The sequence below is a fragment of the Cynocephalus volans genome, chromosome 5 (assembly GCF_027409185.1).
Source record: "Cynocephalus volans isolate mCynVol1 chromosome 5, mCynVol1.pri, whole genome shotgun sequence".
NCBI classification, from domain to species: domain Eukaryota; kingdom Metazoa; phylum Chordata; class Mammalia; order Dermoptera; family Cynocephalidae; genus Cynocephalus; species Cynocephalus volans.
In genome coordinates this window covers 87,932,668-87,950,324 of record NC_084464.1, presented here as the reverse complement: position 1 = coordinate 87,950,324, position 17,657 = coordinate 87,932,668, and the positions used below count along the sequence as shown (strand labels likewise).

At 35.9% G+C, this 17,657-nt stretch overlaps 1 protein-coding gene across 2 annotated transcripts in view; it reads left to right on the top strand.

Annotated features, from left to right (window-relative positions):
* Positions 1 to 14,218, top strand: part of ME1 (malic enzyme 1) — a 186,059-nt gene extending 171,841 nt beyond the window's left edge. For both annotated transcript variants that reach the window (XM_063097422.1, XM_063097421.1), the window contains 2 exons: positions 1,353 to 1,451; positions 12,559 to 14,218. In XM_063097422.1, coding sequence (XP_062953492.1) covers positions 1,353 to 1,451; positions 12,559 to 12,729 — 270 coding nt within the window. In that variant the 3' untranslated portion in view covers positions 12,730 to 14,218. The remainder of the gene's footprint in view (positions 1 to 1,352; positions 1,452 to 12,558) is intronic.
* Positions 14,219 to 17,657: the final 3,439 nt, after the last annotated feature.

The window sequence follows — 17,657 nt, the reverse complement described above, 5'->3', positions numbered from 1 at the left end:
GGCTGTCTTCTCTTTCACTATTATCTTTTTCTTCCTATACACTGTTACTTCACTAAATTATAAATCTCTTAAAGACAGGAACTACTTTTAAAAACTTCTCTGTTGTATCATGCCTGCTGGAGATCCACATGCAGAAGACTGGAACTAGACCGCACCTCTCACCATACTCAAAAATCAACTCAAAATTGATTAAAGACCTACATTTAAGACCCAAAACTATGAAACTACTAGAAGTAAATATAGGGGAAACACTGCATGAAATGGGAGTGGGCAGCACTTTTTTGGGTGCCCCGATGTTTACAAAGGCACAGGCAACTATATGCTTGCTCAGAGTCTTACATATTTGCTAATGTCAACAAAACAATATATTGGAAATAATTTCATGATTAAAAAATCTAAAAGATATTAAGAGATACTGAAAAATAAATATTTAATTATTCAGAATGTTGCAAATGAAGTTTTTCTACTTCCTCTCTGCATTCACATTTCTGTTGAACAAAGGCCAAAGTATAAGATGATTTAGATCCACTTCACCTAAAGTCTTTCAAAGTCTTAGAGCTGGAAGGAATTTCAAGGTTTCTGAGTCTACCTCTCTGCCTTAGTAGGGTTCAACAAATAAACACTTTAATTTAGAACCGGGGAATGATTTGGGGACAGCAAATGCTGAGGCTAGTTAGGTGATTCAGATACATAGAGTGTGTAAAATTAAAATCCTGCTTGTAACATGACTCTGAAATAGCTTGCTTAGCTTCCTGCTCTACCTCCTGTGCAAGAATATGTGAGCTGGGAGTAATGGCATGCTCAGCCTTGGGTAACTGTCCTCCTATTCTTTCAGCGTCCTTTTCCATAACTTCTATCATCCTCTTCCTTTCTTTACTTTCTTACCCTAGTGTATCAATTGGAAAATGTCCAGCATTTCATGGTATAATAGGAAAGGAACTGGACTAAGAGGAAACCTGAATTCTTTATTTTATTTTTTATTTTTTCTGACCAGCAAGGTGGTCGCAACCCTCGGCACGGTGCCATGCTCAGCCAGTGAGTGCGCCCACCATCCCTAGATAGGATCCGAACCCGTGGCCTTGGCGCTACTAGCGCCGCACTCTCCTGAGTGAGCCACGGGGCTGGCCCGGAAACCTGAATTCTATTCCCATCTTTTTCACTAATTGTGTGATCCCAACAATCACCACATCTGTATGTTCTCAGTGTTTCCATTGATAGAAGGGGAGACAAAATTAGGTTTCTATACATGTCCATATATGTGACCGTTCACTTAGTTATACACTGTATAATCACCACATTGTATCGTATAAAGTATAAACATTTTTTTCTTTTCTCTTTCTTTTTTTTCTAAGGTTATAGCTCAGCAAGTGTCAGATGAACACTTGGAAGAGGGCCGGCTATATCCTCCTTTGAATACCATTAGAGATGTTTCTCTGAAAATTGCAGAAAAGGTAAAACCCCTCTTGTTCAAATCTCATTTTTCCTGCCTTCTTTTGCTAAATATGCATTTTTTAATTCAAAATATTTTAACATTTATTTGTACATGTTTGTGGGGTACAGTATGTTGTTTCAATATACTGCATAATGGTTCACTTAGAGTAGATAGCATAATTTTGTGCCCATTAGTCCTCCACTTTTCCTCCCCCTATCCCCCTCCCCTGATAACATTATTCTACTCTACTTCTATGAGAACCATTTTTTTTTTAAAGACTCCACATTTCAGTGATATCATGCAGTATTTATCTTTTTTTTTTTTTTGACCAGTAAGGGGATCGCAACCCTCAGCATGGTGTCGTCCGCACCACGCTCAGCCAGTGAGCGCACTGGCCACCCCTATATAGGATCTGAACCCGTGGCCTCAGCACTTCCAGCGCCGCACTCTCCCGAGTGAGCCACGGGGCCGGCCCCAGTATTTGTCTTTTTATGCCTGACTTACTTCACTTACATGATGTTTTCCAGTTCCATCCATGTTGCTGCAAATGATAGGATATCATTTTTTCTGAATAGCCAAGAGGTATTCCACTGTGTATATACACCACAGTTTTTTTATCCATTCATCCATTGATGGGCATTTAGGTTGATTTCATCTCTTGGCTATTGTGAATAGTGCTGCAATGAGCATGGGAGTGCAGGTGTCTTTTTGATATATTGATTTCTTTTCCTTTGGTTATATACTCAGTAGTGAGATAGCTGAGTTAAAGGGTAGATCTATTTTTAGTTCTCTGAGGAAGCTCCATACTGTTTTCCACAATGGCTGTACCAATTTATATTCCCACCAGTGATGTTGGAGAGTTCCTTGTTCTCCACATCCTTGCCAGCATTTGTTATTTTTTGTCTTGTTGATACTAGCCACTCTAACTGGAGTGAGATGATATCTCACTGTGGTTTTAATTTATATTTCCCTGATGATTAGTGAGATTGAGCAGTTTTTCATGTGAATGTTGGCCATTTGTATGTCTTCTTCTGAGAAATGTCTGTTGAGGTCCTTTGCCCATTTCTTAATGGGTTATTTGGGGATTTTTTGTTGTTGAGTTGTTTGAGTTCCTTATATATTCTGGATATTAGCCCCTTGTCTGATGTGTAGCTGGCAATCACTTTTTTCCATTCTGTAGGTTGTCTCTTCACTTAGTTGATGGTGTCCCTTGCTGTACAGGAACTTTTCAGTTTGATGTAGCCCCATTTGTGTATTTTTGCTTTAGTTGCCTGTGCCTTTGTAAACATAGGGACACCCAAAAAAGTCCTGTCCACTCCCATTTCATGCTGTTTTTCCCCTATGTTTACTTCTAGTAGTTTCATAGTTTTGGGTCTTAACGTAGGTCTTTAATCAATTTTGAGTTGATTTTTGAGAAAAATCTCCAGTTTTCCAAGCACCATTTATTGAAGAGGCTGTCCTTTTTACACTGTGTATTCTTGGCAACTTTGTTGGAAATCAGTTGGGGTGTGGGTTTATTTCGGTGCTCTCTACTCTGTTCCATTGATCTGTCTGTCTGTTTTTATGCCAGTACCATGCTGTTTTGGTTACTATAGTATATTGTAGTATATTTTGAAGTCAGGAAGTGTGATGCCTCCAACTTTGTTCTTTTTATTCAAGATTGTATTAGCTATATGGGGTCTTTTGTGGTTCCATACAAACTTTAAGATCTTTTTCTCTATTTCTCTGAAAAATGTCATTGGTATTTTGACAGGGATTGTGTGGAATTTGTAGTTTGTTTTGGGTAATATGGACATTTTGATGTTAATTCTTTCAACCCATGAACATGGGATGTCTTTCCATTTATTTATGTCCTCTTCAATTTTTTTCACCAGGGTTTTATAGTTTTCATTGTAGAGGTGTTTCAACTCCTTGGTTAAATTTACTCCTAGGTATTTCATTTTTTTGTTAGTGTTGCGAATGGGATTACTTTCTTCATTTTTTCTTCAGCTACTTCATTGTAATAGGAAAGCTATAGATTTTTGTGTGTTGATTTTGTATCCTGCCACTTTACTGAATTCATTTATTAGTTCTAGCAACTTTTTGAAGTCTTTAGGGTTTTCTGTGTATATGATCATGACATCTACAAGTAGGGATGGTTTGACTTCCTCCTTTCTAATTTGAATGCCCTTCACTGCTTTCTCTTACCTTATCGCACAGGCTAGAACTTGTAGTATTATGTATTTAGAGTAGGGATCCTTGTATTATGCTGAATAAAGTTGGCAACCTTGTCTTGTTCCAGATCCTGCAGGCTAAGCCTCCAATTTTTATCCATTTATTGTGATCTTAGCTGTGGGTTTTTTGTATATGGCCTTTATTTCATTGAGGTACATTCCTTCTACACTTGTTGGGTGTTTTCATCATGAAGAGGTGCTGGATTTTATCTGCATCTATTGAAATGGTCATATATTTTTTTTCCTTTATTCTGTTGATGTGATGTGTCACGTTTATAGATTTGCATATGTTGAACTGTCCTTTATTATCCCTGGGATGAATCCCACTTGATCGTGGTGTATGATCTTTTTAATGTGTTGCTGAATTCTGTTTGCTAGTATTTTATTGAGGATCTGCATATCTATGTTCATTAGGGATATTGGTCTGTAGTTTTCTTTTTTTGTTGTGTCTTTTTCTGTTTTGGGTATGAGGGTAATCCTGCCTGGCTTCACAGAATGAGTTTGGAGATATTCCCTCCTCTTCAAATTTTTGGAGGAGCTTGAGAAGAATTGATGTTAGTTCTTCCTCAAATGTTTGGTGGAATTCAGCAGTGAAGCCATTTGGTCCAGGGATTTTCTTTGTTGGAAGACTTTTTATTACTGCTTCAATCTCATTATTCCCTACTGGTCTGTTTAGGTTTTCTAGTTCTTCATGATTCAATTTTGGTAAATTGTATGTGTCCAGGAATTTATCCATTTCTTCTAGATTTTCCAGTTTGTTCACATATAGTTTTTTGTAGTAGTCTCCTAGGATCATTTGTATTTCTGTGGTATTAGTTGTAATGTCCACTTTTTTTTCCTCTCCTTTTTTCTTAGTCATGTTAAAGGTTTATTGATTTTATCTTTCTGAAAAACCATCTTGTTTCATCAATCTTTGTATTTTTTTTAATATCTAATTTATTTCTTTCTTCTCTGATCTATGTTATTTCTCTCTTTCTACTGATTTGGGGTTTTATTTGTTTTTGTTTTTCCTGCTCCTTGAGGTGTAATGTTAGGTACTGTTTTTTTGGAGTCTTTCTTCTTTTTTGATGTAGGTATTTATTGCTTTAAACTTCCCTCATAGAACTGCTTTCACTGTATCCCATAGGTTCTGGTATGTTGTGTTTTCATTTTCATTTGTCTCCAGCAATTTTTAAATTTTCTTCTTGATTTCTTCTTTGACCCACTCATTGTTTAGGAGCATGTTGTTTAATTTCCATGGATACGTATGGTTTCTACTGTCCCTTTTGTTGTTGATTTCTAGTTTTATTCCATTGTAGTTGGATAAGGTAGTTGATATGATCTCAGTTTTTAAAATTGTGTTTAGACTTGTGTCCTAACATATGGTCTATTCTAGAGAATGTTCCATGTGCTGCTGAGAAGAATGTGCATTCTGCAGCTGTTGGATGAAATATTCTATAAATGTCCATTAGGTCAAGTTAGCCTATAGTGGAGATTAATTCTGATGTTTTCTGGTTAATTTTCTGTCTGGATGATCTGTCCTTTGCTAAAAGTAGGATATTAAAGACTCCAACAATTATGTGTTGGAGTCAATCTCTCCCATTAGGTCTAATAGTAATTGCTTTATATATAACTGGGTGCTCCAGAGTTGGGTGCATGTATATTTAGACTTGTTTTATCCCTTTATTGAATTGATCTTTTTGTTGTTATATAATAATCTTATCTTTTTTTTTTTTTTTTTTTTGACTTTTCTTGGGTTAAAGTCTGTTTTATTTGATATAGGTATAGCCACTCTTGTTCATTTTTGGTCTCCATTTTTATGAGATATCTTTTTCCATCCCTTCCCTTTCAACCAGTGTTTGCCTTTATTAGTTGAGTTTCTTGTAGGCAGCATATTCTTGGTTCTTGTTTTATAATCCATTGAGCCACTGTGTCTTTTAATTGGGACATTCAATCCATTTACATAAAGGGTTATTATTGATATATAGGGAGTTATTACCGCCATTTTGCTCTTTTTTTTTTTTTTTGTCATTTTTTCGTGACCGGCCCTCAGCCAGTGTTGCTCTTCTTTTTTCTGGCTGTTTTGTGGTTTTTTTTTTTTTTTTTTTTTTTCTGGTCTTACTGTCTTCCTTTGTGGTTGAGTGGTTTTCTCTAGCTTTACATTTTGCTTTCTCACTATTTATTTTTAGTACGTTTCTTCTAAAATATTTTAGCCTAATAACTTAACTTCTATATATAAGAAAAATGAAAAACCAAAGCCAACTCTACACTTTGGTGTTCTATCCCTGCCCCCTCCACTTTTTGACAATTTCTTATTTCAAGATACATCTTTTAATGTTGTGTTTCTCTTAAATGGTTGTCGTATATGTTAGTGTCTTGTTAGGTTTGTCCTTTAGTCTTCATACTAAGTATGTAAGCGATTTATTTACTACCCTTGTGACATTGTAGTATCCTGAGGTTGTCTGTGAGCTTACTTAACTAGTGAGTTATATACCTTCAGGTGTTTTCTCGCTACTACTTAACCTCATCTTCTTTCAGATTGAAGATGTTGATGAATTTCCTTAGCTTTTGTTTGTCGGAGAAAGACTTTATTTCTCCTTCATATATGAAGGTTAGTTTTGCGGGGTAGAGAATTCTTTGCTGACAGTCTTTTTCCTTCAGCACCCTGAATATGTCATTCCATTCTCTTCTGCCCTGGAGGGTTTCTACTGAGAAATCTACTGAGAAACATATTGGGGCTCCATTGAATGTCATGTGTTTCTTTTGCTGTTTTTAGTATTCTCTCTGTCTTTGATTTTGGATAATTTGATTACAGTGTGCCTTGGGTCGTTCCTCCTTGAATTAAATTTGACTGGCATCCCCTGAGCTTCCTGTACCTGGATGCTGTGATCTTTCTCCATATTTGGGGAATTTTTAGCCATTATTTTCTTGAATATGCTTTCTACATCTCTTCCTTTTTCCTCTCCTTTGGATATGCCAATGAAACAGAGGTTATTTTGCTTGAGGGAGTCCTGTGTTTGCTGTATTTCTGTTTCATTTGTGCTTATTCTTTTTTCTTTTTGCTCCTCTGATTGGATAATTTCATATGTTTCATCTTTGAAATCACTGACTTTTTCCTCTGTTTGATTAAGTCTGCTGTTGGAGCTTTCTGTTGAGTTTTTCAATTCAGATAACGTATTCTTTATTTCTAGAATTTTTATTTGCTTTTTAAAAATTGATTCTATTCTTTTGTCAACTTTCTTGTTCTGCTCCTGAATTATTTTCCAGATATCATTTAATCTTCTATCTGTATTTTCTTGTGACTCCCTGAACATCCTTAAGAGGGTTATTCTGAATTCTCTGTCAGACATTGCATAGATTTGCTGTTTCTCAGCACCCACTGTTGGTGCTTTCTTTGTTTCATTTGGTGGTGACATATTTCTCTGTTCTTTCTCAATATTTGTGTCTTTACACTAATGCCTGGGTGTTTGTGGAGACTGCTATTTGCTGCTGATTCTCTAGGGTAAACCGTCTTTTTATGAGGATTGTTAACCAGTTTCTGGTCTGGGCTGTGTGGAAATTCTGGCCTAGGAAGAGATCTTTCCTGCAGATTGAGCCCTCTATAGTCATATTGCCGTGATTTCCACTGAGACCAGCTGCCTGTGCTGCGCCCAGTGTTCCCCCAGTGAGCCAGCCTTTCTCCCACATTTCAACCACTTTTTGTGGGGCAGGTTGTGTACGCATTGCTTGTGATAACTCACTGGTCTTTGGGCAGCTCTCCTCTTCAGTCGGTGGCAGTCGTCTGCTCCTATGTGTTCCCAGAGGAATCCTGCCAGTGGACTTTATGGCTTGTGGGCTGGTATGGTATGCTCTGAAGCACTCATCTCCCCTGCAGACTCTAAGCAGGTTTATGCAAATGGTGCCCCTGAGGCTTTTTCCAGTTTGTGTAACAGGTGGTCCCTGCCTCCATGCCAGGCTCGCTCAGAACAACAGGTGCTGTCCCTACACCCTCTCACCATTGCCTCTCACACCCTCACAAATTCTGTGGGTCTCTCCTCCTCCTCCCCCAGCTCCACCGTTTCCATGTTAGCAGTCTTTGCTTTTTAGTAGTTGTTAAATTGGTTACTTGCAGGAAGGTGTGATGCGAGGAATTGTCTACTTTACCATTTTGATTAAATATACATTTTTAAATACTAAAAATCCACTTTCTTGAAATGTATATCTGTATCAACTTATGTGTATTAACTTATTATGTGAGAAGTCAGGGATATTAGGCACAGCAACTTGGTAGATCTTAGGAGCTACACTTTATCCATAGAAATGAAGAATTGGGCTGAATCATTAATTCCCCTATTGTTCTTTTTTATTTTTTTCTTTACCATAATTTAAATAATTCATGAGGGTTTTCTTTCATCCAGGCTCCTTCCATTTCATCTTTTTTCACCATTGGGTTAGTCCTTTATTATAGGATAGGTTGAGATAGATCGGATTACCTCCATGTAATACCAGAGTCACTCAAAGTTCAAATACACCTACCTGTTAGAGAACTCATACAATCCTAGTACTGCGGTGGGAATTTCTTGGCATAATTGGAATATGTGTATTCAGGTCTCCTTGTTGTAGGAACATTATGGAGTAATATAGATGTAAAGCAAGCTGTTGATAAAGTAGACCCCTTGTGAATGCAAATAAGGATTGGCACAGTGGTTAGCGAGGCACTGATAGGTAAAAAGATCTGTTTCTTGGTGCTTATAGGATGAGAGTAGTAAGGTCCTAGCTGGCTTAAGAATTGTTAAAGTTAGCACAATTCTACAGGAACAAAGCCAAAGTATAATGGCAGTTCATATTCTGAGAGGCCTTGATGGCTGCTAGGAAATAAGGAATAACTGATCTTTCTTCAGGAGATCCATTATGGGGACATACATCAGCACCAAACAGCAGGGAACAGAGGGCTGGTAATTACGGATTGTGGCAAACACTGATTATCACTGGATATTCTTAACATTTTAGGGAGTTGTGCCTTCCCAGCACAGCACTACTTTTGTCCAGAAGCATCAGAAATCTATACACAGAGCTGATGTGTGTCAAGTGTACAATACAATCAATCAAACCCCCACTTCTTGAATTTTGTGCACAGATGGTGTTAATGTATGATGTGCCCCAGAATTTTTCAGATGAGATGGTTCAGGAAGTTGTCCACCATTCCTTGCTTTTTAAGATCCTCAATTAGATGAAAGCCTCAAGAGGTGGTCATAAGAGTAGAGCTTAATAGCAATGGGCAGTGATCATAGATGGTGACCACACTGAGGCTCCTAAGAGTCAGAAACTACTGCAGGGCCTGACTCTCAGTCTTCAGTGGAGATTTGGCCAGGTTTCCTGTCCAAGGCAGCATGAACATGCTACAGACACAGTAATTATGATGGGACACCTTCCCCAACTCTCACTAAATATTTTTCAGAGGTCATTATCCTAGACTATTTTGATTTGGCCATAAGATATGCTAGAATCTGAAGTAGGAGTGTTGGGAAAGAAGGGAGTAAGCTGGATTGGTAGGACTTGGCTAAAAGCATGTAACTGTCTGAAGGGCTAGACCTCAAAGAAGGGGACTAACGGTTCCAAAGAGAATGTTCAAATGGCCATGCAATCTGATTTGTCAATAGCCAAGAGGTTTGGTTTGTTGGGCAAGCAGGAGTCTTTAGATGGCAATAAAATACATAAATAGCTGTGTGGAAGGGTAGCAGAGCTGTGGTCCCAGGAAGCTTGGTTTGTATAGAAACTAGACCCTTGTCAATAAGTAAAGCAGGATCCAGCCTCTAGGAGAATATTGTCTGGATATAGGAATGCAATTAGGACTTCAGTCAATTTTCTGTAACTAAACTGAGAGAGAAAAAGACTTTTTTGCAATGTAGTTGTATTAGTTTGCAGGGCTGCCGTAACTAAATACCATAGACTCGGTGGCTTAAACAATAGAAATTTATTTTCTCACAGATCTGGAGGCTAGAAGTCCAAGATCAAGATTTCAGCAGGTTTTTCTTCCGAGGCCTCTCTCCTAGGCTTGCCAATGGTGTCTTCTTGCTGTGTCCTCACGTGATCTTCTTTCTGTGTGTGTGTGTGTGTATCCCTGGTGTGTCTGGTGTCCAGATTTCCCCTTATAGTCAAATTGGATTAGGGCCCACCCTAACGTCCTCATTTTAATTTAATTCTCTCTTTAAAGGCACTATCTCCAAATACAGCAGTCTGAGGTTCTAGTGGTTAGGGATTCAACATATGAATTTGGAGGCGACACAATTCAGTCTATAGCAGTCATTATGTGTTTAAACAGGGGTTTCTCAATCTCAGCACTATGGACATCTTAGCAGGATGCAAAATGGAATTAACCTCAGCACTTACGGACACTTTGCATTGGGGATTGTAGAATGTTTAGCGTTATTCCTGGTCTCTGCCCATTAGATGTCAATAGCATCTGCTCAGCTGTGACAACCACAAATATTTCCAGACATTGCCAGGTGTCCCCTTCGGGGCCAAGTTGCTCTTGGTTGAAAATCACCAGTTTAAGCTACTATCAAGTTTATCTAAACGCCACCATTTAACATTCATGTCATTATTTATCTTATTGATTGAAGGTAGATTCTTCAAAAAACAAGTAATCCTTGAAAAAAAATAGATAATAATCTGCTTGGTTATCTATTTATGAAAGAATATGCTCATATTTTCTACTAATAATATATCTACTAGTTTTTAACTAGTTTGAACTATTAATATACTGAACAGCATATTATCATTTTAAGTTTATTTTGAAGATTTAAATGAAAAGGAGTTAGCATATTATTAGAGGAAAATATAAGAAAGTGGGTGGAGGGGGATAGCAGAGGGACTGCAAAAAGATCCAGATGTTACACTTAGAATAGTGGAAGAATGCTTAGTGCACAGACAGAAACTGGGAAATCAGAACAAAGGGGCAACTTCAAGGAGCAAGATGATAAAAGTGAACTGCAAGTTTGAGGTATCAATGAGACATTCAGATTTACAATTCTAAAAAGTGATGGAAATGACTGAAATTTAACGAGAGGCTAGATATAAAGATCTAGGAGTCATCTTCATGTGGCAAGTTTATTATTCTGTCTAGGAGGCAGTAGAAAGAAGCCAGTTAAGAGAAGTGGTTAGGATTTTTAAGAGACTCAGAGCTGAGATGTCAGAAATAGTTTCAGGATGGGAGTGAAAGTTGTGATCAATAGAACCAAATCTTGAAGAGAAAAATAGATGATGACTTTTATTTGGTACTTAAGAAATTATCAGAGACTTTTACAAAAACAATTTCAGTAGCATAAAAAGTTAAGTTGGGAGAATTAGGAAAGCAATAAAATATAAGTCACTATTCCAGAGAGTTTGGCATTGACAGAAAGGAGAGAGTGAAGATTTTACTGAGGGGGGATCGTTACTATAGTACGCCTGGGAGCAGAAAGAGGAGTTGAGTCTCCTCATCATCTGTATCAGTAATAAAACGATGTGTTTTATTATAAAAGTAATATAGCCATTGCAAACAGGCGTAAGGGATCTTTTTTGGGTGATGGAAACGTTCTAAAACTGGATGTGGTAATGGTTGCACAACTCTGTAAATTTACAAAAATAATTTAATCGTACACTTAAAATGGTTATTTTTTGTGGTAAGTGATACTTCAACAAAACTGTTCAAAAAGTAATAATTCCAGGAAGATAGAGAAGAGGAAAATAAACAATATTCTACTTTTTAATATAAGCATTATTGTTATTTTCATGTGTTGTTTCTAGTCTTTTTTTCATTTGTTACCTTTCTTTTCTAACATTATTATAATTACAGTTATATATATACTTGTTTTCTGCTTTTTTGTAGACATTTTTTCATAATATAGCACAATCTTTATAACCATAATTGCTCATAAATACATAATTTTACATTGAGAAGAGACACTTTAGCATTCTAATATGCTTTTAAATCAGACTTATCCAAATAAGTCAATCATGCAATAGGTCCTTATGATTGTTTTTTAGATGTGGGGTGAATTAAATAGCACATATGGAGTGAGTGATTAATTTTGACAAGACAGAGAATCTATCATTTTTCTCAAAGAAAGTAGGGAAAGAGAGAATGTATGAAGATATAGAGGAGATAGTTGGAGTTGGTGAAAAGGGAATTGAGATAGTTTTCCCTGAGTACTTGGAATTTTCTCAGTAGAGTGATGAGAGTCAAATGGAGACATGAAGGCAGAGGGAAGGTGTAGAATTGCCTTTTAGGAATTATGAGAGAAAGATTTTTTTAAAAGGATAAAAGTATAATGTGCAACTGCATGGACCTAAGTAAGGTAGGAAAAGTTTGATACCACAGAAAATTCACGTGTGGTTCTTAATGGACAGCCATAAAAGGAGAAAACCAAACTGAGGGGTCCCCAGATGAGGGAGGAGAATGGTGTGTGTAACACAGGATGTGGAGACAAGAGATTTTGTGACACTGTCCGGAACTATGGAGTCCAGCTCATTAGGTGAGCAGAATCAGAAGACCCTGGAATGAATGAAGAGATTTTGTAGAAGGTTGTGGTCAGAATAGGAATTCTTGAAAATTCAAGGCTCAAGCTTAGCAGGAATATTCAGGTATTTAGTTCAAGTTAATTATCAGTCAGGTCATGTCAAGACTTCTAACACTGGCTTCTCTGAGAAGTCCTAGTATGATCACACTTGAATAAGTCTCTACTGTTCACACTTCCCTTAGTTGCTGGTATCATTTCCCCTCTTGCTACATGATTTATAACTGCATTTTCATTTTATATCTTCTTTGTTTATGTGTGCTTTTATTAAAATACACTTATTTTTTGAAAGTCAAGATATAAATTATAAATTAATTTTTGAAACAGATAAACTTCTACTGACATTTGCTTACTATCACCTCTATTCATTAAAATAATTTTCTTTTCTTATTTCTAGATTGTTAAAGATGCATACCAAGAAAAGACAGCCACAGTTTATCCTGAACCACAAAACAAAGAAGCATTTGTTTGCTCTCAGATGTATAGCTCTGACTATGACCAGATTCTACCTGATTGTTATTCTTGGCCTAAAGAAGTCCAGAGAATACAGACCAAAGTTGACCAGTAGCGTAATAGCTGACATTGCTAACTCCGTTAATGAGATCTTCGAAGTCTTTCATAATTTTTAAATGTTGGAATCCTTTATAATGATTCATAGTATGCTTAGATTAAGATAATTTTACTTTAACAATCTAAAAATTTATGGAAGAATATTAATACAAATTAGGATAAACATCATAGTAGACAATTTTGTTTCATTTGCTTTCTGGTTATTTATAGTTTCTATCTTAATTATTCTGCCCAAGTTCTCTTTAAAAGCTATTGTACTTACCACTGAGAAACTCATTGTTTTTATACAGGAAACTAATAGAAAAACCAAAATTAGTAATAAGTTGATATGATCAACACTAAAATCCATAATTTTGTTGACCGTTTTGTTAATCCAATTTTTAAATAAAGACAGAAGAAGCGAATTTAGGCATTGATGAACTTTTGTTAAAACAGAAATACCACTTAGTTGCCTTAAGAAAAATAACTTATCAGGTATTTTTATTCCAGTCCTAAATATATTTGTTCTTTTTGTGCAACTGAATTCTAACATTTCTGAGAAAGATCACTGCTGTTTACAATGCCTTATGCAGCCTTAGATTTCAGTATTCTTTTGTTATTGTTATATCTTACAGGGTAAAGCTCTTATCACTTGGTCCTCATTAGAAATCCCTTCTTAAAGCACCTTAATTTCCTATTGACTAAATTTCCTATCCTTCAGCTCCTTACTGTTGTTTGTGAACTCTGGCCCCTGTCCAGAGTTTGGTACCTTCAGTTCAGTGTGGCCTGAACAGTGAGAAGGGCTGAAAGGAGAGTAGTTAAGATCCTTGAGAAAGGATCTGACCTCTTAAGACAAATATCTCAAAAGTCAGGAACAAAACTGTGGTTCCCAGACAAGCTGGGTCCCTACCTGAGTGACCTTCTTTAATGTCTCTTTGATTAGCTCAGATAACTGGGAGCTCACAGTGTATAATATAACCTCTCTTTCCTCTGAGTTTGGAGAAAGTTTTATAACCACATCCCCAATGCCAGAAATTATCTTTACATCAGATATTTAAATATTTTAATTACTAAGACCGTTCTATGAGAAAGAGTAGTTACACCCCCAGATTGTATTGATTTATTTTAGAAATTAATGATTGAACTAGTGGAAACAATTTAAAAATCTTAAGCTCAGGTGCTTTACATTTGCTATTTATTTGTAGAATTATCTGTAGAATTTTCTGTTTTTGAAGTAATGCTTTAAAAAGTATAAGAAGATGTTTAAGAAAAACTATACTATGAAATGATTTTATTGAAGTTGAAGGTTACACACATTGTTTTAGGTGTGAGTAGAAGGGTTTGGGTATTTCTCAAGGTAGCATTTAGTTAAGAGTTTCCTCAATATAGTTATTTGGAAAAGATTCAGAATACCTAGCTATTTCTTGTCTGTTTCCATGTTGTCTGATAGCTCTAACCAAATGTATTTTACCTATGCAAAAGATTTATTAAAGCATAGAAAAAGTGAGTGAATAAAATTATAAAATAATTGCCTTTTTTCTTTATAATATCATTACACTTAAAAATGATACTGCTGGGTCTTGGGGGTCATATGACAAGGTATCATAAATTTTTTAAATATTCTAATAACTGCTAATTTCAGTATGAACTTCATTCATTTAACATGTATGTAATCATATATGCTGGATACGGTGATGTGTGAGCTACTTCCTTGTCCTCAGGGAAAGATAATGAAATAAGCATTAGATAGTTACTAAGTGCCAAGTATTCCACATGATCATATTTAATGTAATCCTCATAATTTCTTTATGAATTTGATATTTTAAGTAACTTGCCAAGTGCACAGAGCTAATAAGTGAAGGAGGCAGGCTCTAAATCCATGTTTATCTTTCTTTCTATTCTATTCTCCTTTCACTAGGCTACAGTCTAGAACAGTACTGTCCCATGCATAATTTTAAATTTTCTAGTAGTTTCATAAGAAAAAAGAAACAGGTGGAATTCATGTTAATAATATATATTTTTAATACCAATATATTCAAAATATCATTTCAACATGTAATCAATATAAAATTATTGATATATTTTACATTATTTTGTTGATGTAAGTCTTCAAAATCCAGCACATATTTTACACTTACATTTTAATTCAGTTCAGACTAGCCATAAGTGCTCAATAGCCACATCTGCCTAGTGATCAATATATTGGATAGTGCAGGTCTAGAAGAGACAGTTATATCCCAATAGCTGTAATACTGTCTTTCCATTAGATAAATGGAACTTAAGCCTATCGGAAATGTTCACTCGAAAGTATTTTGGTAAATAAAGCCTCAATAAAATAGATAAAAGACAAATTTGTGCCAGCTCCTCTTCATAAACCAGCCATACAAATTAGGGAGCATAGGCCCAAAATAGGAAAATTAATTTAACAAATTTTTATAGAATACTCACTTTGGTATTAAGTGAGGAAATATGAAATGCCACTGGAGCATATGGAAGGAATAAAAGATAGTAAGGGGGAGAAGTCAGGAAAGGTAAGAAATGTTAAAGCAGTAACCTGGAGGGTAAAGAATAAGTAGTAGCTAGCCAGGTGGTATGTGTGTGTAATGTGTGTGCTTGTATGTATGTCTGTGGTGTTAGGAGAGAGAAGTATTTCAAGCAGAGTATAAAAGCATGTGCAAATATCTCAAGGAGAGAGAGAGAGCATAAAATACGAAGAACTGAAAACAAGAAAATTTTAGACCTATTTTATTTATAAACATAGATGCAAAAATCTTAAAATACAGCTAACCAAATCCAATGATGTGTTTAAAAGTATAAGTCATGATCAAATAGGGCTTATCTTGGAATGCAAGGATTTCACTATCAGCAGATCTATAGTCATAATTCATATTAATAAAGGAGGCAAATCGTAATTCATCTCTATAGATGCAGGGAAGATATTTAAGCTCAACATTTATGATTTTAAAAAACTGTTAGGAAACTAGGGATAGAAGGAAATTTCCTTAACTTGGTTATTATACTCTAGAGAAATGTTTAATTCATTCCCTTTAAGATCAGGAACAAAATAAGGCAGCCCATACTATTACTGTTTAAGATAAGCTAAGAGGAAGTCATAGGCAGAACTATGGGAAAGAAAAATAACAGGTATAAGATTCGTATGGAAGAGATAATACTGCCATTTTCGCAGATAATATCTGCATATACACAACCAGCAGTATCACAAACTACTGAAGTTAATAGTAAGAGAATTCAAGTTTGCCATATACAAAATCATCTTGCAAAAATCAGTAGCATTTCTCTATACCTGCAATAGTCAACTAGAAATTACAAGCAAAAAGAAGTTATAATTTACAATAACAGTAGGAAAGAAATGATACAATCCTGTACGAAGAAAAAATTAAATTCTATTAAAATATATAAAACATGAATAAATGGAGAGACTATGCTCTTAATTGGAATGCATTACTATTAGGAAGTTATTTCTATCTAGAAATGATCCATAAATTCAATGCAATCTTACATAGGTTAGGCTAGGCTAACTGCTGCTACAACCCTGAAATGTCAAGGCTCACACAACAAAAGCATAATGCTTGCTCACATCACTATCTAATGCAGTTAGTTGGGAGTGAGGGCCCTTCCATTTTCTAATGCCGCCACCTTTATCATGTGGCCTCTAAAAGGATAAGAAAGCACAGAGGATTATGCAGGGAGTTTTATGCACAAATCATTTCTACTTATATTCCATTGGCTAAGAGTAGGTCACATGGCTCCAATTATATAGGAAGGGAAAGTGAGATAAGGCCCCAGGTCTACAAAATAAAATAGATTTGATGAACACATAGCATTATCTCTACCACAAATCCAATTCTTTGTTAAAGTTTCCAAGGAAGTAAATAAACGTATTCTAAACTATATATGGAAAAATAGGGGCCCGCTCCAGTAATACACAGAAGACAGGCCTTGCTCTTATAAGTCCACTGAAACTAATTAAAGCTGCAATCCAAGCCCTGATCCAGCTTAACTCCTGATTCAAGTACTCAGCTTCTCACCATAGCTCCATGAGAGATGACACGATGTGCCCTCTCTCGGAAAAAAATATTTATTCCAGTCCCTAGAATTCTTTTCAAGACAATGTTCAGTATACAACAAAATGTGACCCCTAATCAAGAAGAAAAATTAATCAATAGCAGTAGATTGACAGATCACCCAGAAGCATTGCCACACAAGGATTTAAGAATAACTCTTACTGTCATATTAATAAAATTAGAGAAAAGAAAAAATGGAAGATGGATGACTTTATCAGAAAAATGGAATACCTAAGGGACTCAATGTACATTCTAGATCTTAAAAATAAAATATCTGAAATTGAGAATTCATTGGATGGGCTTAACAGCAGACCAGAGATAGCAGAAGAAAAGATCAATAACCTCAAAGGCAGGTCATTAGAAATTACCCAAATTGAAGCATAGAGTGTGAACAACAAGAGAGAAGGAGAGTGAGAGAGATGTTGCCTAGAATGAAATGATCTAATATATGTGCTATTGGTGTGCTGGAAGGAGAGAAGAGAGATATTGGAGCACAACAAATATTTGAAGAGATAATGGCCAAGAATTTTCTCAAATTAATGAAAAACCTCCACTGACAGATTCAGAGCTAGCAATCACCAAGCAGGAACAATACAAAGAAAACCATACGTAGAAATAACTCAATCAATTTGCTGAAAACCAAAACTAAGGGGACAGTCTTAAAAGCAGCCAAAGAAAACAGATCCACAATACCTTCAGAGGAACAACAAGAGTGACAGCAGACTTAGTAGGAAAAAATGAGAGCCAACAGAAAGACGGTGTATCTCACTTTCTCTTGTCAAACCCTTACGGCCATGTGACTGAGTCTTAGCCAGTAGAATGTAGGTAGAAGTTACTTGTCCATAAAACTTGCTGCAAAATC